Genomic DNA, 27,267 nt, shown 5'->3' with positions numbered 1-27,267 from the left:
TCTCCCCAATGAGCTAATCTGTCAGACTTTAACTACAGTTGACCCTTGAACAGCATGCAGGTTAGGGGTGCTGACTCCTCCGTGCAGTCGAAGATCCACATACAACTTCTTACTGCCCCCAAATCTAACTGCTAATAGCCTGTTGACCAGAAGGCTTACTGACATAAAACAGTTAATGAACACATGTTTTGTATGTTATATGCACTATATACTGTATCCTTAGAGTAAAGTAAGCTAGAGAAAAGAAAATATTAAGAAAATCACAAGGGAGAGGAGTACTTGGCTGTCTTGGTCAAAAGAGCATGCAACTCTTGATCTTGGGATTGTGAGTTTTAGCCCCACATTGGGTGCAGAGATCACACACACACACACACACACACACACCAAAAAAATAAGGGCACCTGGGTGGTTCAGTCAGTTAAGTGTCCGACTTCGGCTTAGGTCATGATCTCACGGTTCCTGAGTTGGAGCCCCACATTGGGTTCTGTGCTGACAGCTCAGAGCCTGGAGCCTGCTTTGGATACTGTGTCTCCCTCTCTCTTCCTTTCCCCCACGTGTGCTCTCTCTCTCTCAAAAATAATAAACATTAAAACAAAAAACAAAAACACATAAAAAACCTTTTAAAAATTTTTTTAAAAAGAAAAAATCTTGATGAGAAATTACAGATAGAGTGTTGCACTGTATCTAAAAACATGCATGTATAAGCAGACCTGTACAGTTCAAACCCATGTTATTCAAGGGTCAACTGTACATCAGTGGGCTCCAACACTTTTGGCATATAACACATGTTTCCGCTAACATTTATTAGAAGTTCTAAGACAAAATTTTTAAAGTGAAGCCAAATGAAAGGTTATGAATTCCTGATGTACTTTCACTATATCCCAGAGTTTCTTGGGGAAAGCTGATTTAATCCATTCAGCTGCTTCCCTTACCTATGAGGAAGCTGGCCCAGAAAAACACAGTGCAGGACTGGACTCAGGTCTCCACCTCTCCAGGTGGCCTCTCTGTACACAACAGGCTTGTTTCTTCCCTTTGTTCTTACACATTCTGGCCTGAAAGCTTCCTCTTCTTTCTCATAGGGCTCCTCACAGGGGCCCATTTGCAGATGGACTATTTTAAAAGGTCTCTTTTTCCCAAGCAGTTGTCAGAGAACTGAGATCCAAATGCCAGCTCTGGATGGGCTGGGCAGAACCCTGCCCCCCCCCCCCCCCCCCCCCCCCCCCCCCCCCCCCCCCCCCCCCCCCCCCCCCCCCCCCCCCCCGTGACTTAGCCTGGACTCCAGGCTCCACTCCAGGGTACACAGCCATCTCTGGACAGGTCGTTGTCTCCTGGGCCTCAGCCTGACTGGTAAATGGAGCCCAAAAGGCAGGGCTAGTGCGGTGAAGCCCCAAGACCCCCTCCCCCCAGCTCTAGGTCCTACAGCTTTGTGATAGAGGCTACCCCTCACCCTCTCATCAGATGTCAGTGGTCAGCAGAAATACATTTTGAACAGATATCAGCCCTCTTCTCAGAAAGATCTTTCCATTCCTGAGGGTTGGAGGTGGAGGTGGTAGGGAAAATGGGCTTTAAACTGTCAAGAGTTGCTGCTCCAGACGTTCCAGGAAACCCTGCTCTTGTTGAGGGTTCTGCCTGTGTAATTCTTGGGCTCACCTTGCCCTGGTAGGGGGCGCCTCAACATGGGAGACCCATCTTCTGTTTCTTTCCTTGGTGCTGCTAGAAGGGCAACCGAGCCAGTTGTCGCTTCCTCTGAAGAACCTCTGCACCAGTGGTGTATCCACTTAAAGGAACAAGCAACAAGGGAAATTAATTTTAATAATCTAGTCCGTTTAACCCAATATATCTAATATATTACGATTTCAACAGGTAATCAACATCAAACATCATCAGAGAGCTATTTTACATTTTCTTTGTATACTAAGTCTTCAGAATCCGAGGTATACTTGACCTTCGGCACATCCCAATCAGGCCTAGCGCGTTTGTTTCAGGGCTCCACAGCCTCATGCGGCCAGTGGCTACTGTGTTGGGCAGAGGGCGGGGGTAGGGGCATCTAGAGACTTACACGATCCACAGACGTTCTCAAGCCTGTCTTCCTCGGGAGGAAGAAACCTCCCGGTCCCACTCGCCCTTCTCGCTGCCATCTGGCTCCCCAGGGAGCCCTGGCAGCACTTGAAGGCGCCCCTCCGCTGCGACGCCGGGCTTCAGCGTCCCCCCTGGCTCTCCACGGGCGAAATACGTCGGCGCCCGGCCTCCTTCCCGACCACGCCGGGCCGGGCCGGGCCAGGCCGGGCCGGGGCTGGGGCGGTGGGCAGCGGTTGCCCCGGCGGGCCGAGGCGGGGCGGGCCAGGCAGGGCCCCGCCTCCTCGCCGCGCCTCCCGGGCCGCGCTCCGCCTGTGAGCTCCGCCGCCGCTGCCGCCGCCGCCGCCCGCCGCCGCCCGGGAGCCGAGCCGAGCCGGGCCGGGCCGGGCCGCCAACATGCTGAGCCGGCTCGGAGCGCTGCTGCAGGAGGCCGTGGGGGCGGTGAGGCGGGGGAGGCCGGGGCGCGCGGGGCCTAGGCCGGAAGGGCGGGCGCGGGACCGGGGGAGGATCCGGCGGGCGGGCGGGCGGAGGAAGCGGGCCCGCCTCGGGGAAGGGACCCCCACCCAGGCCGCGGCGCCCTTTCCCCGGCCTCCTCTCTCCCCCGTCGCTGCCCCCCCCCCCCCGCACAGCACTCCTGCTTCGCGTGGCTTCTTTCCCGATCGCACCGACTTCCAGCCCCTCTCCGTATCGCCCCAGCCCCTAACCCTTCTCCCCAAATGGCTTCCTGTCTCTTTTTCCTGCTTCCCGTTCCCAGTTCGCTCCCAGTTCCCCAACTCTTCTGTGCCAGAGGGCTCCCTTGTCACCCAAGAGTTTCTTCCCCAAAGTCCCCTCCCCAGGCTGTTCGCCTTCCTCCTCGGCCCACGCTCCTCCCTTCCTGGTCACCTGGGCTTGAAAAATAGACGTCCCTTGCCCTCCTTCTGAGCCTCCAGACAACCCCAGGACCTTAGTCAGGCCGTGTCTCTCAGCCTCCACTTGAGAAGTCCCGGCCCAGATGGCCCAAGCCCTGACCGTGTATACACAACTCAGAGGTGGGTGGGTGCCTGGCCCAGGAAACAGCAGGGCCCAGGGGCTGTATACAGAATGTTATCTCCCACCACACTAGCCGCACCACACCAGCTGAGCCAGGTTGACCTTGAGTCAGGAGAGGCCAGCCTGGTGGGGCCTTGGGGCAGCCATGTGAGGAAGAGTTTGTGTTTTTGCCATTTTCTGTTGGGAGTTGAAGGCTGGTCACAGGCGGGTTCACTTCATTCAGTGAGATAAAAGTAGAGTGTGGATAGGGTAGGCCAGAGGCCTGTTTAAAGCAACCCTGCCAAGAATCTGTCTGTAGAGTTAACAGTTCTTTTGTCTCAAAGTAGAAGTCCTCCTCTAATTGATCGGTTTAGTATATTGTATCAGAGTTGCTCTGGAGAAACAGACTTGTGTTTCACCTCCTTTCTCCTCAACGCACCCCCCCAAAACAGAGCTTATTGTACATGGGAACAGGCTCAGCCTTAATGAGATTTGTGAAGAAAGTGAAAAGCTTCTCCTCCTGCCTCTCCTCCTGTCCCCAGCCCTGCCCTTCCTGATGTCCAGGTGCTTCCAGGGCAGCCCCCCTTGGGAGGGGTTCTAAAATGATCTCTTCTTCCGCTCCTCCTTGTCTCCTATCAAGACAGCTGTCATCTTAGAAAGTGATGTGACAAACTACTTCATACCTGTCAGGGAAAGCTCCATGGGCAGCGTGGGTAGGTGGGCCAGAGAGAGCCTTAGTTTTGAGAAATGAATTTCTAATGCTTCCAATGAGGGAATTTCTGCATCAGTGGCTGGAGAGGGTACTGGTGGTCAAGGGAGATATTTTTAGGCAAGTGATCTTCTGCTCCTGAGTATACAATATATAGACAATTCTGGAGAAGTTTGGCTGACCCAGTGTAGCTGTCAGGAGAGATAGGAGCCCCTCTTTTGCTCTCTACCCCCCAGATCAGGGCATAGCCCTTCCCCTGGCTGGGTCACCAGGTTAGGACCCCAGCAAGTTGCTTGACTCCTTGTTATAAGGAGGGAGAGTGCTCCTTCCTGCCCTCTTCTGACAAAACAGAATAGCAATCCTTATGGTTCTTTTAAAAAAACATCTTTGTTATCATTAACGAAGATAGTAAAGATCATCATGTGGTATAGTTCCTTTGGAGTTATGATAACTAATAGTAGATTCCCTTGCTTTCTTCCAACCGTCTGTTTTGTGACAGTCCGTTACAGTTTGCTAACAGTCTGTGTTCTCTGGGTTCTCCTCTTACCCAATTGTTCTTTTCTAATGTAAGTCCAGCTCAAGGTTTTAGGAGACTATCAATGAATTTTGAGACTAGATGAGAGCCCATCACAGAAAAGTGAGATAATTATAGTGCTGGTCAAGGAGCAGGGGGCTTTCCAAGAGACAAGAAACTATGGAAAGGAGGTGTTAAGGAGTTTGCTGAGCTATTTAGTACATATGAATGAGTAGTCACTATGTGCAGAGCCCTTTAGGAGCAGGCAGAGGTAGAAAACACAGAACCCGAGCCCTCAGGGAGCTCACAGTCTGGTAGAAGAGGTGAGCACTAATCCAGCAATAATAGTATCACACAGGACGTGGTAAGATGCAGTCAATTCAAGTGTGTTTGGAATGACTTACTGGAGGTGAAACTCCAGTAAGAGTCATGCCCCCCACAGCTAACTTTGAAAGAAGACAAGGTTGTCTGGGAGCGTTTCAGGGCCTCTGATTCAGTGTTACTGCTTCTTTCTCCTATCTTAATGGCCTTCCAACCATTCTTCCTGCCTTCATCTCCTACACAAAACTGCCAGATGACCCTGCCTGGAACACTGCTCAGAAGATGTCATTGACTGCCCCCCACTGCCTGCAAAAAACAATCCTGACTTGGTGGCTTGATGTACAGGGACACATACACTCATCAACCCATCCTTGTCCCAGACACTCTGTGCAGAGTTCCTTCTGTAGGAAATGTCTTTCCTTCATCTTGAACTGTTGAACTCGGACCCTGTTCTTCAAGTTTTAGTTCAAGGGTAACCTCAGTAAAGCCTTCTCTGTTCCAGTGCTCTTTTCCCAGAGATCATGTTCCATCTCTCCTGTGTCCTCATGCAACTTCCTGTAGCTGAGTTATTCAGGGTGGTTTTATATTCTCTTCTCCCTGGCACTGGGTCTTCAACATCCTTATATTGCTTATAGTGTCTAGCATAGCATCTTCTACACAGTGGGCACTCAAAAGATACTGAATAAATAAGGAGTAGACTGTCAGTTCTATGATGTAGTAAAGTGTGAGGTTAGAGAAAGATGTGTCCAAGAACTCTGGCAAGGCCTTTCTGGAGCTGGTGGCCCTTAGCTGGACCTCACTGGTGACTATTAGGATCTAGGCAAGCGTAGGGGGATGCAGGGCTTCCGGGGTAAAGGAGTGGCCTGAGCAGAGATGGAGAGGTAGAAATGAGCATCTGTGGTAAGGGATGATTTGTGCATTTTTCTCCTGTAGTCATTTACTCCGCAAGAAAAGGGAACAAATGCTCTTTTTTGGAGTTTTCAGAGAAAGTAGTTATCAATTCAAAGCTACTCTCAGTGTAGAGATGGAGAGATCACTTCTGGAAAAGGGAGAGGTTTGGGGCTTGCTCACAATGGGAATAGAATTCCCTGGGGCTTCAGGCTGTGCACCCCTAACTCCTCCAGCAGTTCTCAGCCTTGGATAAAAGATGCAAGCATGTTGTAAGTAAGGCACTTTATTAATATTATGCTAACATTACCCATCTGGTTGAACGAAGCCTTTCAGTGGCCTTGAACACAGATTTTTGCAGACTCTCAGATTGAGAGGGACCTAAAAGCTTTGTCTCTGCCATGTTTTCCATGTGTATCATTTTTATTTTGTTATTTTGGGGACGCTTCATTGTTTTCCTCTATGTCTTTCTATTGTAGTGTAACTGTCTTGAGAGGATCTGTTTCTGTGTCTGTTTCCCCCACCAACATTCTTAGCTCTTCCAGGACAGGGACTGTGGAATCATGACATGTAGCAGGAGTACAGCATTTCCAGGACAGAGGGGGTCCAGGAGAGGTGCCAAGAGATTGTCCTGGGGAAAATGTGTTATTGTTCCCTTTGAGAACCTGGATCACAGTGTTTCCTCCAGGGCCTAGCACTGACCCAACACTTGGTAAATGGTGGAACATCTGTTCTGATGGGTGATGGTGGCAGCGGAGCCCGTGATCACTGTGGTGGCTACTTAGGCTGTGTGTCTCTGCTCTCTCCACAGCGGGAGCCCAGCATTGACCTGCTGGAGGCCTTCGTGGAGCACTGGAAGGGCATCACGCACTACTACATTGAAAGCACAGGTGGGGCCTGCTTCCCCTTGGACGGGGGACTCCTGCAGGGAGTGGGGAGGAAGGTGTAGGCAGGGTCACCACGCAAAGCAGAGATGCAGGTGTCCTGGATAAGGTGACAACTGCTGCCGAGGAGTTCAGACTGGGGGCTGGCCCCACCCTGACCTTTTGGGAGAGGAGCCGAGTGAAGTAGGAGTGGGGACTAGGAAGTTGGGCATCTCACTGGCCTGACACTGCAAGGCAGAGGTTGAGCCCCACTTGCCCCTAGCATCCAGCTCTACAGACGTCCAAGCCTGTAGTCCCCAGGTACCTGTTCCTCTTTTCCCTGAGCTGACTTAGAGGGCATTTCCCTTATAGAAATCTAGGGTAGGAGGAGAACTGAAGTCCAGGCATGTAATGTGCCTGTGTCCTTCTCCCCTAGCTGAGAGCCAGAGCCTCGGGTAATCTGGGCACATCAGGATGGCTTTCTGAGGGGCGGAATCTGATTGGCTGCTCTGTAGTCAATATGTTGGTATTGGCAGATACACACTGGTGGCCAGGTAACCCTGTCCTGCATCCCTGGCTTTCTACCTCCTGGTTCAGACTAGGGTTTGATTCCAGTCTACAACTTTCCTAAAGACTTTATTTCCAGCCTGAGCCAGCCCAAGAAATTAAAAAGCAGTCTTTGGACACTCTGAGGGACCCCTAAAGGTCCTTTTAAATCACGTTTCTGAATCTTGGTACTCTTGACATTGGACTTAATCATTCTTTGTTGTTGGGGGGGAGCTTTTGGGGGTGCATGTTTAGCAGCAGCTCTGGCCTCTACCCACTGGACACCAGTAGCACCTCCTACCCATTGTGATAACCATAAATGTCTCCAAAAATTGCCAAATGTTCCTGGGGGCAAAATCGCCCCCAGTTGAGAACAATTGCTTTAAACTGAAGATCTTTGGGGGCACCTGGGTGGCTTAGTCGGTTGAGTGTCTGACTCGTGATTTCGGATCATGTCATGATCTCATGGTTCCTGAGATTGAGCCCCACATTGGGCTCTGTGCTGACAGCGCAGAGCCTGCTTAAGATTCTCTCTTCCTCCCTCCCCCACCCCCACTCACTCTCACTCTCTCTCTTGCTCTCTCTCCCTCTCTTTCTCTCTGCCCCTCCCCTGCTCTCTCTCTCAAAATAAATAAACATGAAAAAAAAAAAGAATCAGAGGGGCATCTGTGTGGCTCAGTCATTTGCACATCTGATTTCGGCTCAGGTCGTGATCTTGCAGTTTGTGGGTTCAAGCCCCACATCGGGCTTGCTGCTATCAGCCTGTCAGCACAGAGCCAGCATCAGATCCTCTGTCCCCGTCTCTGCCCCTCCTCTGCTTATGCTCTCCCCCAAAATAAATAAATATTTTTAAAAGGAATCAGAAATGTCATTAGCTATTAAAAAAATTAAACTGAAGACCCTTTTTTATTGAGATATAATTGATGTAACATATCATATAACTCAGATATACAACATACTGATTCAATGTATGGATATGTTGTGAAATTATCATCACAATAAGTCTAGTTAATATCCATCACCCTGTATAGTTACCAATTTTTTTTTCTTGTGATGAGAACTTTTAAGATCTACTCTTAGCAGTTTTCAAATATACAGTACATTAACTATAGTCACCATGCTGTACTTAACATTCCCAGGACTTACTTATTTTTTAACTGGAAGTCTGTACCTTTTATTTATTTTTTTTAAATTTTTTTTAATGTTTTATTTATTTTTGAGACAGAGAGAGACAGAGCATGAACGGGGGAGGGGCAGAGAGAGGGGGAGACACAGAATGGAAGCAGGTTCCAGGCTCTGAGCCATCAGCCCAGAGCCCGACGCGGGGCTCGAACTCACGGACCGCGAGATCGTGACCTGAGCTGAAGTCGGACGCTCAACCGACTGAGCCACCCAGGTGCCCCAAGTCTGTACCTTTTAGACTGAACATCTCTTGACAGAGAGCCCCAATCTATCAGGACAGTGGGAAAAGATCCAGAACTGACTCAGGTCCACCTGAGGTTTCATCTGACCCCATCCATTCATTTCCTGAACAGTACCTAGACCAGAGGTGCAGATGTGGGGGAGGTGAGCCAAGTTGCTCAAAAGCCAATGCTTTTGAGAAAAGCTAGGGGGTGCTCCAAGGCCAGTCCCAAAGCATCAAAACTAGTTTTACAAGAACACTCCGTCTGAGACTCTGACTACAAAAGCCCCAGCTTCTCCACCAAGACCTTTGCACAGTGAAACTGCTTTGCCTCTGAACCTGTGGTTGTGCATGGACTTTTTTCTGCCTTGTAAAAAATGGAGTACTGTCTCCTGTGAGTGTAAAGAGGACAGGAGGTTATCTCTCAGGAAGCTGCTAGAAGACAGCTTCTACATTATGTGATAGAGACCCCTAAGCCCATGGCTTGTCACTTTGGCCCAGAGCTGGCCTGCAGCCTGGGTAGTGTACCCTTCTGTATGTCCCAGAGTTTGGAGAAAAAATGATGCCACTTTTTTGTAATTTTTTTAATGTTTATTTTATTTATTTTGAGAGAGAGAGAGAGAATGAGCAAGTGAGCAGGGGAGGGGCAGAGAGAGGATCCCAAGCAGGCTCCACACTGTCAGCACAGAGCCCGACGTGGGGCTTGAACCTATGAACTGTGAGATCATGACCTGAGCCAAAACCAAAGTCAGACCCTTAAGCAACTGAGCCACCCAGGTGTCCCTAAAAGATCTTTTGTCTTGTTAAATATAGAGGCACCAAGTGCTAACTTCCATTTCCTTTGGTCTTTGAAGCAAACTGTTAACCTGGCCTTACTCCAGGTTTACCCTCCGCCCCCACCAGTGTTTCCGGGGGGGACTGTGGAATCGACCCCCTCAACACAGAGTGCCCCTCTTCCCCCCCCACCTTTGTTTCCTGAATCTCTATTAGATGAAAACACCCCCGCCAAGAAAACAGATATTCCCTGGCGGCTGAGGCAGATGTTGGACATCCTGGTCTACGAGGAGAGGCAGCAGACAGCAGCTGGCGAGGCAGGGCCCTGTCTGGAATACCTGCTGCAGCACAAAATCCTGGAGACCCTGTGCACGCTGGGCAAGGCTGAGGTGGGCAGGACCCTGGGGTGCCCCTGGAACCTTCCACCCAAACTGGAGCCCCTGTGTTCCAGGCTCTTCCACCTGTCCTCCAATCACCTAGGTTGAGGAAATGCTCCCATTACTGTCAGCATTCATTCAGTGAAGATGTACTAAGAACCAGCCATGTGCCAGGCAGGGTCCTAGGTGCTGGGGACACAGCAGTGATTAAAACAAAAATTCTAGTCAGAGAGTGGTGGATAATAAGAGGAGCCTGCATGCAGTATATTCAACAATGACAAGGTCATGGAGAAAAATAAAGCGGGACGGGGAATTGGCAGTGCAGGGGAGGCCAGTTTCATACAGGCAGACTTCGTTTTATTGCACTGCACTTGACTGTGCTTCACAAATACTGCATGTTTTACAAGTTGAAGGATTATGGCAGTGCTGCGTTGAGAAAGTCTATTGGTGCCATTTTTCCAACAGCATTTGTTCATTTCGTGTCTCTGTGTCACATTTTGGTAATTCTTATAATATTTGAAACTTCGTTATTATATCTGTTATGGCGATCTGGGATCAGTGATCTTTGATGTTGGTATTATAATTGCGGGCACCACAGACAGTGCCCATGTAAGACTGCTCCACCTACCAGCCACTCCCCATCTCTCTCCCTTCCCTTGGGGCTCCCTATTCCCTGAAACACAACAATGTTGAAATTCGGCCAATTAATAACCCTATAATGGCCTCTACGTATTCAAGTGAAAGTAAGAGTTGCATGTTTCTAAATCAAAAGTTAGAAATGATTAAGCTTAGTGAAGACATGTTGAAAACTGAGATAGACCAAAAGCTGGGCCTCTCTCACCGAGCAGTTAGCCAGGTTGTGAATGGGAAGGAAAAGTTCTTGAAGGAAATTAAAAGTGCTTTCCGGTGAACACACAAATGATAAGAAAGCAAAGCAGCCCTGTTGCTGTTACTGAGAAAATGTGGGTGGTCTGCATAGAAGATCAAACCAGCCACAACATTCTGTTAAACCAAAGCCTAATCCAGCATGCCCTGACTCTCTTCAATTCTGTGAAGGCTGAGAGAGGTGAGGAAGCTGCAGGAGAAAAGTCTGAGGCTGGCAGAGGTTGGTTGACGAGGTCTGAGGACAGAAGCTGTCTCCGTGACATCGAGGTGCAAGGCGAAGCAGCAGGAGCTGATGTGGAAGCTGCCGCAGGTTCTCCAGAAGATCCGGCTCAGATAATTCATGAGGACGGCGACACTGAACAACAGATTTACAACGTAGTGAAGCAGCCTCTGTTGGAAGAAGATGCCACCTAGGACTTTCACAGCTACAGAGGCAAAGTCAATGCCTGGCTTCAAAGCTTCAAAGGACAGGCAGCTGGTGACTTCAAGTGAAGCCAGTGCTCATTTACTATTCTGGAAGGCCGAGGGCCCATAAGGATGATGCTAAATCCATCCACTCTGCCTGTGCTCTATACATGGAACAACAAAGCCTGAATGACCACACTTCTGCTCACTGAGTGTTTTAAGTCCACTGCTCGCTGACAGTGCACGGGTCACCCATGAGCGCTGATGGAGATGGACGACGAGGTGAACGTGGTCTTTGTGCTTGCTCACACAGCATCCATTCTGCAGCCCATGGGTCAAGCAGTCATTTCAACTTTCAAGTCTTATTATTTAAGAAATGCATGTTGTAAGGCTATGGCTGCCGCAGACAGGGATTCCTCTGATGGATCTGGGCAAAGTAAATTGAAACCTTCTGGAAAGGAGTCACCATTCTAGGTGCCATTAAGATCATTCGTGACTCACAGGAAGAGGTCAAAATAGCAACATGAACAGAAGTTTGGAAGAATTCGATCGCAGCCCCCATGGAGGACCATGAGGGCTTCCGGACTGTGGTGGCGGAGGTGTCTGTGGGTGTGTGTCGGGGGGAACGGCGAGAGAGCCGGGACTGGAAGAGGAGCCTGGATATGGCACTCAATTGCCGCCGTCTCGTGAGCAGACTTGAACGGATGAGGAGTTACTCCTTCTGGATGAGCAAAAACTATGGTTTCTTGAGGTGGGAGCTACTCCTGGTGGAGATGCTGTGAAGATGCTTGAAATGACAACAGAGGGGTCAGAACATGACATAAACTCAGTCGATAGAGCAGCGGCAGGGTTGGAGAGGCTTGACTCCAATTTTGAAAGAAGTTTTGTTGTGAGTAAAGTGCTATGAAACAGCATCGCGGGCTGCAGGGAAATCGGAAGACTCAATCAACACGGCAAATTTCATTGTATTATTTTCAGGAATTGCCGCAGCCACCCCGACCTTCAGCAACCACCGCCCTGATCAGTTGGCAGCCACCGACATAGGGACAAGACTCTCCACCGGCAAAAAGATTATGACTTGCTGGAAGTGTGGATGATGGTTAGCATTTTTTAGCAATAAAGTATTTTTAAGTTAAGATCATGTACATTGCTTTTTAGATATAAGACAATTTCACACTTAATAGACTATGGTATAGTGTAGACACAGCTTTTATGTTCACCAGGAAACCAAAAAATTAATTTGACTTGCTTTATCGCGATATTCACCTATTGCAATACTCACTTGATTGTAGTGCTCTGGAAGCAAACCTGTAGTATCTCCAGGAAGTGAAGGAAGGAGGCTTGCAGAAAAGGCGGCCTCTGAGCAGTGACAGAAGGGAGGATTGTGCTATGGCCCATGGGGGAGGAGCACTCCAGGTGATGGTCATGGCTTCATCTGCTGATGGGCACTCTGTTCCTTGACCCCCAGTACCCCCCAGGCATGCGACAGCAGGTGTTCCAGTTCTTCAGCAAGGTTCTGGCCCAGGTGCAGCACCCCCTCCTGCATTACCTCAACGTCCACAGGCCTGTGCAGGTGAGGGACCAAGAAACTAAGGGGTGTCTGAGGGTCAAGCCCTTCTCTTCCCTGCTACCCCATTCCCTTCTGTTTCTATCTTGCCTCCCTTCTAGAAGCTTCTCCGACTTGGTGGGACAGTTCCTGGATCCCAAACAGAAAAGGAGGAGGTGCAGTTCACCACCGTTCTCTGCTCCAAGATCCAACAGGATCCAGCCCTGCTCACCTACATCCTGGAAGTGAGCACCTCTGGGGAACAGAAGCGGGAGGGCCCAGACCCCAGGGCAGACCCCTGTGGCCCTTCTGAGGAAGTAGAGGATGGAGCAGGTACTCAGGCACCTAGGCGGCTTCCTCTCTAGCTCCACGCCGAGGCCCTGCCAGCCAGTGTGCAGCCTGTATTTCCAAGGGGGCATCATGGGGAATGGTCTGTACCATGAGCTGGCCTCATGCAACCTTCTTTGCAGGGTAAAAAGATTGTCAGTAGGAAGAAGTCATCCAAAGAACCCATCACCCTGCCTAGAGAGGCAGCCAGCATCCAAGACAAGGACCACCCCCACAGCAAGTCTCCTGACCTGAGTCCCTGTAAGGCCCAGGCCTTGACTGCCCAGCTGCCTGCTGAGACGGAGGAGCCAGATGGAGGAGTTGGGGAAAGCAACCTGATCACCTCTCTGATCGGGTTGTGCAAGAGCAAGGTGCTAGCTGCATACAGAGTGGGCAGGGGTGGGAAGGGTGAACTGCTGGGAGAGGATCTGGGGGCTCAGATGTATGTCCCTGAAGTTGTACCCCTACCCCTAGAAAGGTCGGGTGGCTCTGAAGGCCCAGGAGAACCTGCTGCTCCTGGTAAGTGTGGCTTCACAGGCAGCTGCCACCTACCTGGTGCACAGCAGCCCTTGCTGCCCCGCCATCGTCGAGCACCTCTGCCAGCTGTACCAGTCCATGCCCACCTTCCTGGACCCCGCAGACATTGCCGCTTTAGAGGGCATCAGCTGGAGGTAGGCACTTGGCCAGGGAAAGCAGGGCTACATCTTCAGTGGCTAGCAGCCCTCCCTGTCCTCTGGTAGCCACTCCTCTGATTTCCCAGGAGGGATGGGGACCCCTGCTGGCCACCCTCTTCCTGAGGGTATAGCCCAACCCAGCCCATCCCAGCTTTCCCTTGAGGAAAACACCACTTTTGCTTCTGTACCTGATCTCCCAGCAACAGTGGTTGCAGGGAGAAGGGGCCCAGATTCCAGAAGGTACCTGAGGCAGGCCTCCCAGCTCCTTTCTTGCTTCCCCCTTCAGGTTGCCCAGTGCCCCGTCTGATGAGGCTTCCTTCCCTGGCAAGGAGGCCTTGGCTGCCTTTTGGGCTGGTTTGATTACTGTGACCACCTCATCACAGAGGCACACGTGGTGAGCAGGGGCGGACATCAACAGGGCTCTCTGTGGGGGTGCCCCGCGGTTCACCCCACTCTCTTCACTGCATCCACCTTGAGGAACAAGTAGGTCTCTCAGGAACTAGGGCCCCAGGTCTGCCTGTTATGTTAGACACTGTGCAAGGACACAGTTGTTTCTCAGTGGAAAGCACTCGTGGGGTAAAATGTGTTTAATACATGCTCTTTGGCACCTAGGTGGTTGCAGACGCCTTGGCAAAGGCTGTAGCTGAGAAATTATTCATGGAGATTCTGCAGCCCCACCTCCTGCATGTGTAAGTTTATGTCCAGTCCCCTTGGGCATGGCCATGGTCTGGATCCAGCTGCCCCTCCCCACCAAACCTTTTCCTGTCCCTAAGGCCAGGGACCTCCTTGGCCAGAGTCACATGGGTCTGTGGGCTCCATGGTTAATGTTTGCCAGGTTTGGCCCCCTGACACACGTGGCTCAGAGCCACATGGGCTGACAAAGTCCTCCCGCTCCTGGACTCTAGGACCTCAGGAGGGCTAGGGAGCGAGAAATATAAGCCAAGATGTAAGGAAACCAGGAAGGGGTTCTGTCAGCACCACATTCATTCACTCCTAGCTGCCTCTTTGGTCTTACGTCCCCCGTCTGGCTTTCAGACCCCAGGCCTGGCTCAGTGCTCTTTCCCTGTAGTTTTTTTTTTTTTTTCAAGTTTATTTATTTATTTCTTTTGAAAGAGAGGGAGTACGAGCGAGCAGGAGAGGGACAGAGAGAGAGAGAGAGGGAGAGAGAGAGAGAATCCCAAGCAGGCTCTGCACTGACAGTTGTCCAGTTGTCCAGATGCTAACTGACTAAGCCACCAGGTGCCCCTGTCTCCCTGTAGTTCTGAGCAGAGTGTGCTGACCTCCACTGCCTTGCTCACGGCCATGCTGCGCCAGCTCCGCTCCCCTGCGCTGCTGCGAGAGGCTGTGGCTTTCCTCCTGGGTGCAGACCCGCAGCCCGCAGCCCCCGAAGATGGCCCCCGCACTCTGTGCGCTCACCTCATCGGGCACTGCGATCACCTCTCTGATGAGGTGAGGTGGGGCAGGAGGGGGCTTATCCTACTGCCTCCCATCAACCCCTGCCCAAGGGATTTCCTGCATGCTTCTTCCCACTGTCATTAGCTTACCTTGAGGCATTGGAACTCCTACCTGCGCCCCCAACAGTGACATGGTCATGGCGGCCAGACTGCTTTTGTCACATAGTTTTCTGTGATCGCATACTTGCCATGTGACTTGATATTTTCCAGACCTATTTCATATTCATTTGGCTTGTTTGAGGCTTACATCCACTCTGAGCTAGGTGAGGCCGATATTCCGTTTTGCAAACATGGAAACTGAGACACAGAAAAGCCAGTTGGCTTACCCGATAGCACACATCAAATTAGTAACAGAACCAGCACCAGGCAGACTCCTGGCTCCTAGACCAGCACCCACCCACTCCCCCAAACCCTGCTGTCTGATCTTTCTTATCCGAGTGAGCAATTCCTAGGTACGCCTGCTGACCCTTTCTTACCCAGATCAGCATCACCACGCTGCGGCTGTTTGAGGAGCTGCTCCAGAAGCCACACGAGCAGGTCCTCCGCAGCCTGGTCCTCTGCAACCTCGAGGGCCGCCATTATGTGGCCCGAGGCTCACCTGAGCCCGAGAGCTACGAGGACACCCTGTAAGTGAAACCTTGTTCCTCTGGGAAGCCTCAGGCTGCCCAGGACCCATTACGGCCCTCAGTACCCCCACACTTATTCATTTATTCCTTGGTACCACTCGTCTGCCCTGGCCACAGAGATCTGGAGGAAGACCCCTACTTCACGGACGGCTTCCTCAACTCCAGCTTTCAACCCTCTGCAAAGCCTCCCCCAGCCCCTGCCACCAACTCAGATGGCAAAACAGCAGTGACCGAGATCGTCAACAGGTAGGGAGCTGGTCAGGAAATCTAAGTCACTTGAGGTTTGTTTGTTCTATCTTTGGCCATAGCCCCGATGAGGGGCAGCCCAGGAGGGAGTGTTCCCTCAGGGCTGGAGAGGGGGAAGGGAAAGACAGAGCAGCCCAGCCGGAGCCCCTCCACACCTAGGATCCTGTCTCTCAGTTTCCTCTGCCTGGTTCCCGAGGAAGCCAAGACCTCAGCTTTCCTAGAGGAGACTGGATATGACACGTACGTCCACGATGCTTATGGACTGGTAAGTGTTGAAGCTTCTGCCAACATCCACTTCTCATCCCTCAAAGCTGTGGTATTGATAAATTCCACCTTCTCCCTCTGTGATCTCTCTCTCTTCCCTGCTCCGGCCAAGAACCTCGAGTGTGTCCTTCCCACATGGCTTCCTCTGCCTGTGGGTGCCTCCTGACCACTGGGCTCACCTCCTCAACTCTCACTTCTGTTTCAGTTCCAGGAGTGCAGCTCCCGAGTCTCCCCTTGGGGCTGGCCCCTCGGTCCCACACCCCTGGACCCCCATGAGCCTGAACGGCCTTTCTTTGAAGGTCACTTCCTCCGAATGCTGTTTGACCGCATGTCCCGGATTTTGGAACAGGTAGTCAACAGGACTGGGCCCTGGCTACAAGGTTACAAGGTGAGGGCCCACAGGAAAACTCGAGGCAGTTTGCCTCTGGAGTCCTTCAGGAGAGTGGCCTGGCCCTGGGGGTCGAGCCCTCTTTGGTTCTTCAGCTCCACACTCTCCTTCCCCCAACCGTTCTCCAGGCGGGAAGCCCCATCTTGCCTCTGCTCCACACGCCCTAACATGTTCTGGCCCTCAGCCCCAGGGAATCCATGACACACACACATCACGTGAGACTCCCACCCCCGCACACGTTCACACTGGCCAGGCGCCTGGCTGGGGGAGTGCAAAAATGCTCACCGCCCCCTGCCAACCCTCAGCTTGTCCACTGTGTTCCCTACAGCCATACAGCCTGAACCTGCAAGTGACCTCAGTCCTGTCCCGGCTTGCCCTCTTCCCCCACCCCCTTATCCATGAGTATCTCCTGGATCCCTACATCAACCTGGCCCCTGGGTGCAGGAGTCTGTTCTCTGTGCTTGTCAGGGTAAGGATGCCGGAGCCGAAGGGCATGTGTCGCTGGTGGTGCAGGAAGGGAGGGCAATGGGACGGGGGTGGGGGGCTACAGGAGTGGGAACCCTGGCCAGGGCCAGGGGAAGGCACAGGCACACGGCCCCTCCCCTGCCACGGTACTGCAGAGCCAAGGGACCCTGCATGAGTGTCACCACTGCCCCCCTCAGTCCTGTCTCATTCCTGCTCTAGGTGATCGGAGACTTGATGCAGAGAATTCAGAGAGTACCTCAGTTCCCAGGCAAACTGCTCCTGGTACGCAAGCAGCTGATGGGTCAGGTCCCCGGGGAGCAGTAAGTAACCGAGGGAAGTGGTGCCCAAGGATGGACCCTGGGGTGGGAGGGCAGAGTGATCAAGGGAAGTGGGAGGAGCACAGGCCAGGGGGCAAAGAGGGCCTGTTGCCGAACTCCATCTTCCCTCAGAGGTGTCTGCCATTGGGATGTACCTCATGGACACTGGGTTGTCATCCTGGGTATGCTCCTGCTGCCTCCCAGCTATGACCCCCATGCTGTCTCCCTCAGGCTGGACCACCAGACTCTCCTCCAGGGCGTGGTGGTTCTTGAGGAATTCTGCAAGGAGCTGGCTGCCATCGCTTTTGTCAAGTTCCCCCCGCACAGTCCTCACCTGCACCTGTCCCCGCCCCGGGAAGGGCACGTCTGAGCCAAGAGCAGGACCAGATGGGGGACTCCTGTCCTCACCTCTGCCCAAGAGCTGCCTCCCACCTGGCATGGCTGCCACCTCCCGCCTCCCAGGGTGGGAGCTTGGTTCCACCTCTACATCCCAGGTGCCTCTGCCTCTGAGGAGGCCTGGGCTTCCACTCCCAGGTTAACTCAAGAAGACCATGGCCTGTCGGTCACACCAGACTGGGTTCAGGGAGTGGGTCTCCAAGGTACCAGAGGCCAAGGAGCAAAAGAGATGGCCTCCCAGACAGCATGGTGTCCTCGGGGCTTTCTCAGGAGAGCTGGGTAATTGCCAGCTGAGGACCCAGACCCAAACCCTCATGTGTTCCGTGCATGTCACCTGTCTCTACGGACGATTTGTGGCCAGGGCCAAAACCTGTGGCTCAATTCCAGGGGCACAGGGGGAGTGAGTGATGGCTCTCAGGCTGGTCAGAACTGTAGGCCAGAGAGATGGGGGCGTGGGAGCCCTGTCTTTGTCTTGCTAGGTACCACAGATGCTGCTGAGACTTGACATTTTTTCTCCTGCCTTCTTGACTTAACCTGTGGTGAAGGGGCAGTGGATGGCAGAGAAGCCCATTCTCCCTTCCCGGCCCTTTTGGAGGCTGTTGCAAAATTCCCAACCACCTCATGGCAAATGCCCAAAGCATGCTCCGCGCCCAGGCGGGGGCAGCTGCTAATGAGAGCCTTGGTGCAACTGCAGCCAGGGCAGGAGAGGGCTTGGGAAGTGGGGGGCTGGGTGCCAGGCCCTGGCTCCAGCTGGTTTCTCTCTGGCGCCTCTGAACCCGTCTCGGCAGGTCCTCAACACCTGGGCAGAGGGGATCAGAGACCCGGGGAGGCCAGGCCTGGCCCTCCACATCTCACCCAGCCCACAGAGTTCTTGACGGAATACTCTTCCAGGGGAGCAAGGGAGCCAAGGGGAGAGATGAGGCCAGGATGCCCACCTGACCCCAAGCCCCCAAGGCCTAGCGGGGAGGTGCTGGGGCACAGGCAGCCAGTTGTAGTGTTGTTCTCTCTGCATGCCCTTCACAGCTGGGGCTGCCACCCCACCCGGCCCGAATCTGTCTCAACCTGCAGGAACACACAGGCGGCGCCAGGCATTACCTCACAGCAGGACTGCAGTGGCTGGCTTCGCTCCTGGGCAAGGAGGAGCAGGCCAGAGCCCCTTTCGCTTCCTTTTCCTGCCTATGCCGCTTCTAGAAGCCGGCCGCAGGTTGCCAGGAGGTGACATGAAAGAGGAGGAACTCAGTGACCTCTCCCTCTCCTGCATTCCTCCAAGCTGGGGAGGACTTAACTGCCGCTCTGAAGGACACCGTGCATGTGCGTGCATGCGTGTGTGCGCACGTGGGTGTTGGCGTGGGACAGGGGAGCAGAGCTCATGGGGCAAATTGGGTCTGAACTCTTCAAGTCAGAAAACATTTGAGCATCCGGGAGTCACAGATCCTCCCCTCCTCCATCCCCCTCAGACAACACAGCAATCAATGGTTTGATTGCGTGGGCACAGCTGCCCCGATCTCCACTGTTCGTGTCCTCCTGCGCAGGCCTCCGCTGCTCATTCAGGCCCATCTTCCTCCCTGAGAATGACAAATTCCTTTTCCAGCACTAGAGCGGAGGGGGGCAGTGTGCTGGGGGGTGGGTGGTAAATAGAGACAGGCTCTGGCAGCGCAAATCTGATGTTCCTCTGCGCCTGCCAGGAACCAGGCTCTCTCTTGGCCAAGCCACACTATTTCTGCCCAGCTTACCTACAGCCGAGAGCCAGCTAGCCTTGGAGACTCCGGGAAAGAATGGGCCATCTGAAGCATCTGTATGCAAGTCTCATTTTGAGGTTTGTATGTTGGGAATTGTATGAATGCTTTAGAGGACTTCATATTTTAAAAACTTGGTCCCTAAATGTATGCGTGTGGGGGTGCGCTCAGGAGGGGTAGCTGAGAGAACTCCAGGAGAGAGCAAGTTGGAATCTTGGAGAGGGCTGCTGAGTGGCTCTCACCTCAGTGCATGTCAGAATCACTTGGTTTGCTTTTTACAATACCAGTGAAAGCTGTGTCTCTGGGGGGCGGCCCAGCATTGTTACTAAAGCTCTCCAGGTGATTCTAATGGGCACCCAGGGTTGAAAACTACTATAGGCTAAATAAAGTGGGAGCAAAGTTTGCCCTTCGACATGGATATAGACTGGTGGGTCCCTCAGACCCTGAGAGAAGTGAACCAGAGTGAAAGGGTTTGGTTCCATCATGTGAGAGATGTTTGTCCTCAGAGGGGACAAAAGGATTCCTACCACAGCCTAACGCTAGAAAGATAAGATGGCAGGGGGAGGGGATGGGAAGGGGGCCTTGGAGGTTATCCTGGGTCTTCAGTGTCAGAATGGAGTTACCTCAGAAGGGAAGTCTCATCAAGTGTTTCCTTGCTCAGAACCAGAAATCTGTATTACGTCCATTGAGTAGCACACGATATATTTTCTTTGTTCACTTCCTGTGGGTTTTTTTTCCTTAAATTTTAGTAAAGTTCTTTTAAAAAAAAAATTTTTTTTTTTTTTTTTTTTTTTTTTTTAAATCAAGATTCTTCTGAACTGAAGGGAAATGAATAAAAGGTTTTGGTCTGGCTTGGTCTGGAGTTGTAGAATGGCAGAGGCAGGAGCCTAGAGGTAGGCAGAGTGATGCAGGGAGGGGACAGGGAAGCCCAAAGAGATGAAACTCTGCTGAGAGGCAGGGCCAGCTTTCACAACTCCTTGCCCCCCTGGGAGTTTCTGGTGTTCTCACAGCTCAAACCTTGGAGGGGATGTGGACACCTCGCACCATGGCAGACAAGAGAAAGAGAATCCCACTGGGCCACAGACGCTACAGTGGGTGGCAGGAAGTCCGCCTGCCCCAGTCCTGCAAGTGGGGGACACGGGCCTGCTGTCTGGGAAGACGTGGGGGGCGGTGGTGGGACAAGGGGAGGAGCTTCTTTTTTGATGTGCTCCCCTCTTCCTGTTCACTCCCTCTCCACAGAGACATTTAGGCAGGAAAGCAAAGTAAGTACCACGTATTTACTCAGCAAGGGGCCCACTCCCTTGGAATGACCTCCCTCAGCACCCAGTCCATGTTCTCAGCGCCTGAGAATCAGATGTAGGCCTTTCCTGAGGCAAGCATGGAAAATGACAAATAGGTTCATGATGACGAGTAGCCATCTCACGTTCAGAAGGTTCTCACATCCATCCCCTTAGGGAGGAGGGCCCTCATCGGTACCCATGGGGCAATTAGGTCCTTGAGCTCTGGAATCCTTGTTGGGTTAAAGGCACTGTCCTTTCAGTGCGATGTAGGGACCAGCTCCATGGAGAAGGAAATTCCCCTGACAACCAGGGGACCAGACAACCTGCCTGCTCCCAACACCACCAGATCCCTGACTGCCAACCTCCTGCTTCCCCCAGAGGAAAGCAAAGCCACAGTGGGGGGAGCACCGTCACCCAGCTCCTTGCACAGAGATGGCACCTTCCTATCTGTTGACTGGGACGACAGAGGATTCCCGAAGCCTCTGTAAGAGTTGGCTTTGTAGGTCTTCCTCCATCACCTTCCACCAAAAAAAGTTCTCACCCCGAACCTTTGGGGGCTCCCTCTGCATACCTGGGTTCCGAAAAGCCACAGTCACCAGCACATTCAAGCAGATGCCATCTGCATGGTCTTTGCCCAGGTGCTGCAGTCCAAGCAACCCCTTGGTCTCTACTGCCAAGTGGTGAAGGGTCAGACACTCCTGTAGCAGCCGCAGGATGGCCATCTTGATGCCACCCCTCTGCTCCATGGGAGTGAAGCCACAGGCAGTGATGGGCAAGTGAGGCATCCCCACTGTGCCCACCAGCACCCACACTGTCTGGACGCTGGTAAAGGTGGCCACAAGCCGCTGGCAGACCAGACTGCAGGGAAGCTCCTGGGGCAGAATAAGAGGGTGCCTGGCTTGCTGGCGGTACTGGGCAGCTAATTCCACCAGATGCAGAATGTCCTGGGCTCGCAGCGGAGTGGGCAGGGAGGTCCGAGGGTACCAGCCAGCCTGCAGGGACTCTGCATCTGCCTCCTTGGGAGTCTTGAGAATTCCACCTGCAGGGATGTCGAGGATGGGGTGGAGGAAAGGGTCTCTGTTGAGAGAAATGCTGGGCCTGGCGGAGTAAATGGCCACCTAGGCATTCTAGCCCTGACCCAGGGTCATGGGGCTGTGGGGGCTGGGGGTCAAATCTTCAGGCTGGAATCTGGAGATGCCAGGCTTGTACCAGACAGAATAAGGGGCTCATCTCACCAGAGGACAAGTTGGGGGAAAGATGTCAACTGCCCCCTGCCAAACACTGCCACCAGGTGGGCCATACCTGTGGCTTGAGCGAGGAACACAAAGCGGATCCAGGAGGGGCCCCGCTCCTCCACAGACAGCAACGTCAGAGGCTCACAGTGCAGCCCAGCCTCTTCCTTCACCTCCCGCTGCAGTGCCTCAACGATGGTCTCCCCAGGCTCCATTCTCCCCGCGGGTAGGTACCAGGACCCACGGCACTCTTTCTTGGCCTCCTGGATCAGTAGCACCTCATCCTGAGGGGAGAGAGAGGATCCTCACCCCCACCACAGCTGGGCTGGGAACCTTCCCTTGCCCTGGGGTTAGATCCTAGCTCAAACAGAGTCACCCAACACCCCCTTACTGGTGGATACCTTAAATTGTTGACTGGTCCTTGTGTGCTTGGGGGCTGCAGCTGTCTCGCTGTGCAATGTATCCCTCTTTGCTTTCAGACTTCCATTTCAGAAAGGGGCTAAGATTCCTGGGAGCTGTTTCAGGGGCTGGGGATTAGGCCCCACAGTGAGGCTTGCCATGTATCCTGCACTGACTCCTGTCTGTAGATGCATTGTAGACATCCCCCCTCCCCTCATGGAGGGGCCTCACACTGGGGCCTAGGCTTTGAAACACACTCCCAGGCCCCACCCCATAAACTCCTACCTACAGCCCTGGCCCCTTCTAGCTGTTGTTGCAGCAACTTGTACAGGGATCAGCACAAAAGAACATCACACGGTGGGGCAGAAAGTCTGAGTATAAGTGCAGGTTGTGCCATTACTGTCCATGGGACCCAGAGGTCTCTGAAGCACTGGACAGACCTGAGCCCACTCCGAGGGGGGCACTATGCTAGATTCTGGGGAAAGAAGGCAGCCCTCCTCTCAAGACAGTGAGGCCTAGCGGGAGGAAATAAACAGGTTCCTGGGCCTCAGATCCCTCTTAGGGTACAGTCTCGGGACTGGGCCGCACAAAACTCAGATGTAAGTGTGTCAGTGCTTTGCAAAACTGGGAAGCACCACGCACTAAGAAGCGGTGGCTCTTGTCGGTAGGTCCTCTGTCCCCACCGGGGCTGGCTGCGTGCTCCAGAGGGCCGGGCGCTGGGCCCGGCGGGCGGACGCTCACCTGCTCGTTGAGGAACACGGCCAGCACCACGTAGCAGACGTTCTTCCGCAGCCGCACCGGCGCCGGCGGCTCCTCGGCCGGTTCCGAGTCACAGCTGTGCACACTCAGCCCCTGGCCCCCCAACACCGCCGCCAGCGCCCCGGCCAGACCCTCCGAGGCCATCGGGTCCCCTGGGAGGCAGCGGACGGGCCCCCGCAGGTGGGTCGCGCCGGGTGGGGTGGGACGCGGGCGAGATCCCAGTCAGTCGCCCTCGCCCCCTCCCCCTGCCGACTCGGACCAGGCGCGCTCGAGAACGCGGAAGCGCCCGGCGAGCCCTGTCCGCTGATAGGCTACGCGTCACCGCGGGCTGCCCGGATTGGCTGGCTCGCGTCAGTGACTGAGGGGGCGGGGCCAGTCCGTAGAGGGTCTAGGAGCCAGGTCTGAGTGGTGTGCGCAGCGCACTGACCTCTGCCTCTCAGTTACCTCCCGCCCCGCCCCGCCCCGGCCTCTCTCCGGCATTTCTAGCTGCCAGCTTCGCTAATTCCTCCAGCAAGCACTTGTCTGGGCGAGTTCGGACGGTGACGTCATCGTGCCTGCAGGCTGCAGAGGAGCGCCACAGTGGCCAGCGACAATGACGTCACAGCAAGCCGATGACATCACTGAGGCCAGGGGCTGTGGCTTGGACCTATACTGTGCAGCTGTGGTTATACACATACCATGGTATTGCCCAAATTGATCACTTCCCAAATAACCTTCTTTCTTCACTAAAAATGTACCTCATGTCACTGTCGCAGGAGGAAGAGTAGCTCCTGCCTTGGAGGAGATTCTGACCTTGGGAAGGTGGACATAAACATATAATCAAAAGTCATCTGAGGGTTATAAGCCAAGTGCTAAATGATTGGCTTGGTCAAGAGGTGTGACAGGTGCTCAGAGGAAGGAGGAAGCAGGGCTGAGATGGTCAAGGTGTGGCTGGAGTTGGGAGGAGGGGACTGGGGATAGAAAGAAGGTCTGGAATCAGCCAGTCCAGCCTTCATCGATGTCCTGGCGGCCTGCCCACTGCATTTCCCACACAGTTTTAGGGCCCTCTCCACTGCAGACTGAAAGCCCTGTGGAGGGTAGGGACCAGGTCCTGCTCCTTCATCTTTGTCCCCCCCCCCCCCCCCCCCCAGCTCACACGGCCTGGTGGCCTGGCGCAGTGAGAGCAGGGTGTGGGTTGTTTTGGCGAGTTCTTACTTCTCTCCCAGACTGACCTTTCCTCCTCAGAGCTTCCCTTAACCTACTCTCAGGACAGTAGGACAGGGCCAACTGGAGTGAAACTGTGAAGCCAGCCAACTTTGGGCTTCTTGTCCTCAGTTGGGTCTCCCCTTTCCCTGCCTGCTGGCTTTGTGCACTTTCCTTTTGGGAGCTTGATGGAGCAAAGCATTGGACTTGGAAGCAGATGTCTGGCCACTGTTCACTGGCTGGCTATGTGCCCCTGGATAAATTGTGGGCCTCAGTTTCCTCATCTGAACAGTAGATTCATAGTAGCTCTTCTTTCACAGGGTTGTTGGGAAGGTGAGATGTCATGGGAGGAGCTCTATAGACTGTCCAGTGTGGGTCACCATGACCAGGCAGCCTCAGGGTGGGTCCTCCTGGCCACAGTTCTTGTTGCTGCCACACAAAGGCCCACTGTCATGAAATATGCCTACAGAACTATACCCTCAGGAATTCCAGTCACACCAGATTGGCCTCGTTAGGCCTTTCTCTCCCAGGGAACTGACTGCAGGTTCCCTGGAGACAGGGCCCTGCATTTGAAGGTGGGATGTCCCTGCCAGGCCCACAGTCTTTTGAAGTACTTAGCAAACACTGCTGCCCCCAGCCCTATCCAAGACCTCTCCACTCCCAAACAACGGAACTCACGGGACTGAGTCAGGCCCCTAGGACTGAAAAGCAACTTGTCAACGTATTTGCTGTGTGTGTGTGTGTCTGCAGGTCAGTTTTCACATCTGTGAAGTGGGGACTGCATTGGTCCCAGACTCCTTTCTGCCTCCCAGGGATGATTTGAGAGAGAATGAGGTCATGTCTGGCAGGGCTATGAGAGCCTCAGAGGCAGCCTAAGATAAACACCAGGCCGCCTGGAAGAGCAGACTGCAAGAAACCACGGCTCCACTCCCCCATTATCACTGGGAAAAACACTCCTCCCCTGTTAAGTGGACCTAATCACCCCTGTGGTGAGGAACACACGAGGCAACAGGAAAGCCCCTTGTAAACTGAGAAGGGCTGCGCAGGCAGAGGGCTCTCCAGGCACTGTACCCAGCCCTTCTGGGAGTGCAGAGGGGGACAACAGAAAGTAGACTTTCTCAAGGCATTGGGTGGAAGACAGAACACACCAGACTAAGCAGAGGCCCTAAGACTGACAAGAAAAGCTGAGGGAGGAAGGGGGGCTGAGGGAGAAGCCTCCAGAACCAGAAATAAAGAAAGTTCTTTGTTAAAGTTTGCTCTGTATCCTCCATTTCCAGAGAGAGCAGAGCACTGGTGGGGGGTGGGGTGGGGGGGCTGCCCAGCATGATGGACAAGTGTGGCCAAACTGGTAGATCACAGAGTACAGGACTCCCAGCATCCATGGGAGCAAAGCCTGAGGCAGTCATTTCAGAGCACGTGGACACACATGCGCGTGTGAGCACATGTACAGGAAGGCAGTGTAGGCAATCTTGGAAACAGGGCCAGGGATGGGCAGGCAGGGTGGGGCAAGGGTGTCTGTGATTCTGGAGGCCTTTACAGAGCAACAAATGCCGTCCCTCTGCAAAGTAGGAGTGTGAGGAGGGCAGCAGCCCAAGGTATACAGGGAGGGGGAGGTTTGGCTCAGCCTGTGCTCTGCCACTAGCTGGCTGAATGACCTTGGGAGAGCCACATCTCCCCTCTAGGCCTTCTGTATCATGCAGGCATAGGTGGATCCTGAAACAGAAAAAGGACATTAGTGGAAAACTGGTGAAATCCCAAAATTCTGTTGCTTAGTTAATAGTGTTGTATCAATAGGGGCACCTGGGTGGCTCAGTCGGTTGAGCGTTTTTCAGCTCAGGTCATGATCTCAGGGTTTGTGGGTTCAAACCCCGTGTTGGGCTCTGTGCTGACAGCTCAGAGCCTGGAGCCTGCTTTGGACTCTGTATCTTCTCTGCCCCATCCCTACTCACACTCTGTCTCCCTCTGTCTCTCAAAAATAAATAAATATTTTTAAAAATGTTTAGTGTGTCAATAATGATTTCTTCGTTTTGATCACTGTGCCATGTTTGTGTAAGATGTTAACATGGGACAAAGCTGGATGCAGGGTAATCAGGAACTTCCTGTGCTATCTTTGTGACTTGAGTGTAAATCTAAAATCATTTCAAAATAAAAACTCTGAAAAGGTACTTTATAAGAAAAAAGAAAAAGGCGGCACTGCTTATCTACATGCTGATGTCACTTCCGGCGCTGAGGGTTGTGCTTCTGTGTTATCTGGGCGAGTGAGAGGGGCTGGAGTAGACAGTGGACAGCGGGGATGCTGGGAGAAGCAGAGACCCCAAGGGCAGTGCTGGACTGGGGTGAGCCAGCTGAGCCTCCATGAGGAACAGTGCCACCAAGTGCCCCCAGACGTCTCAGGGTCAGTACCCACCTGGACTGGCTTCATGCCCAGGGCCAGTCCTAGAACATTTGGTCCACCTGCTGTTTGCAAGAGTCAGATCCAATATGCCCTCGAGGGTGCTGTGACCTGCCATGAGATGGAGGCAGCAGAGAGGTGTGCAGAAAAGAGAGGCCTGGTGACTGGGCTATCTCTGTCTTCCCGCAGGAAGGACCCCATGTTTGGGGTTCTAGGGTGACATTAGGACACAGCTATATAAGGTGAAGTGTAAGTAGGGATGGTCGTGCAGTGCCACTTGGAACATGATCAACTGTAAAGTGTGTGTGTTGGAAGGAGGACAGAACAGCAAGCTCATCTGCAAAGTCCATTAAGGGCTCAAACTAATGTAAACGAGGCTCAAGTCCAGAAGCTTGGTTCAAATCCCAATCCTGCCACTAAAATTGCTGCGTGACCTTGGGTGACTCAACCCCAGCCTGCCTCTTTCCTCTCTGTAAAATATAAATAAATAATATCTACCTCAAAACCATGATAAGGGATTAAATGAGATCAATTAAATGAAAACAGTGGCAGAGTAAAGTGTAGGACTGCTTCCATTTTTTCTTCTCTCTCTATCCCATGATAAAATGAAAATAACCTTGCTTTGCAAACAATGAAGAAACCTAATTTTTTAGGTGCAGGATGGTTATGTAAACCACAGCAAAGCCACATAAGGGAATATAAGCAGCTATTTAAAATGAAGGTTGCATAGCAACACAGAAAATGACCACAACACAGTGTTGAAAGGAAAAATCAAGTACAAAACGCATCAATTCAATCATGTATGAAACCCTCAGA

At 52.9% G+C, this 27,267-nt stretch overlaps 2 protein-coding genes and 1 long non-coding RNA gene across 3 annotated transcripts; 1 reads left to right on the top strand and 2 right to left on the bottom strand.

The window, feature by feature from the left end:
- Positions 1-614: 614 nt before the first annotated feature.
- Positions 615-2,424, bottom strand: LOC122472547. Its single transcript, XR_006294467.1, has 2 exons — positions 2,060-2,424; positions 615-1,777 (listed from the first exon to the last, which is right to left on the bottom strand). It is a non-coding gene; the product is annotated as an uncharacterized LOC122472547 (long non-coding RNA).
- FHIP2B (FHF complex subunit HOOK interacting protein 2B) lies at positions 2,395-19,978 on the top strand. The gene is given in 18 exon segments (XM_043562193.1): positions 2,395-2,517; positions 6,328-6,406; positions 9,318-9,490; positions 12,237-12,341; positions 12,437-12,559; positions 12,785-13,012; positions 13,116-13,312; positions 13,602-13,660; positions 13,663-13,709; positions 13,928-14,004; positions 14,575-14,764; positions 15,250-15,395; positions 15,513-15,641; positions 15,816-15,906; positions 16,111-16,254; positions 16,622-16,762; positions 16,978-17,078; positions 17,307-19,978. Coding segments are annotated over 18 exon segments (2,214 nt in total). The 5' UTR covers positions 2,395-2,472; the 3' UTR covers positions 17,446-19,978.
- Positions 19,979-20,470: 492 nt separating this feature from the next.
- On the bottom strand, positions 20,471-24,002 carry NUDT18 (nudix hydrolase 18). The gene is made up of 3 exons (XM_043562206.1): positions 22,860-24,002; positions 21,790-22,003; positions 20,471-21,526 (listed from the first exon to the last, which is right to left on the bottom strand). The coding sequence occupies exons 1-3, from the start codon at positions 23,019-23,021 to the stop codon at positions 20,931-20,933; spliced, it is 972 nt and encodes a 323-aa protein (XP_043418141.1). The 5' UTR covers positions 23,022-24,002; the 3' UTR covers positions 20,471-20,930.
- Between the last annotated feature and the right edge of the window lie 3,265 nt (positions 24,003-27,267).

The sequence above is a fragment of the Prionailurus bengalensis genome, chromosome B1, assembly GCF_016509475.1.
Source record: "Prionailurus bengalensis isolate Pbe53 chromosome B1, Fcat_Pben_1.1_paternal_pri, whole genome shotgun sequence".
Classification (NCBI taxonomy): domain Eukaryota; kingdom Metazoa; phylum Chordata; class Mammalia; order Carnivora; family Felidae; genus Prionailurus; species Prionailurus bengalensis.
The sequence above is the reverse complement of the archived record's forward strand: the minus strand, read 5'-3'. Positions and strand labels throughout refer to the sequence as shown.

Bases quoted from the DNA above. Each gene is read 5' to 3' on its own strand.
- NUDT18 (XM_043562206.1), bottom strand. From the start codon at position 23,021: ATGGCCTCGGAGGGTCTGGCCGGGGCGCTGGCGGCGGTGTTGGGGGGC. The intron at 22,004-22,859 runs GTGAGCGTCCGC...CTCTCCCCTCAG, and splicing joins CCGTGTTCCTCAACGAGCAG to GATGAGGTGCTACTGATCCA. The intron at 21,527-21,789 runs GTATGGCCCACC...ACATCCCTGCAG, and splicing joins GTTCCTCGCTCAAGCCACAG to GTGGAATTCTCAAGACTCCC.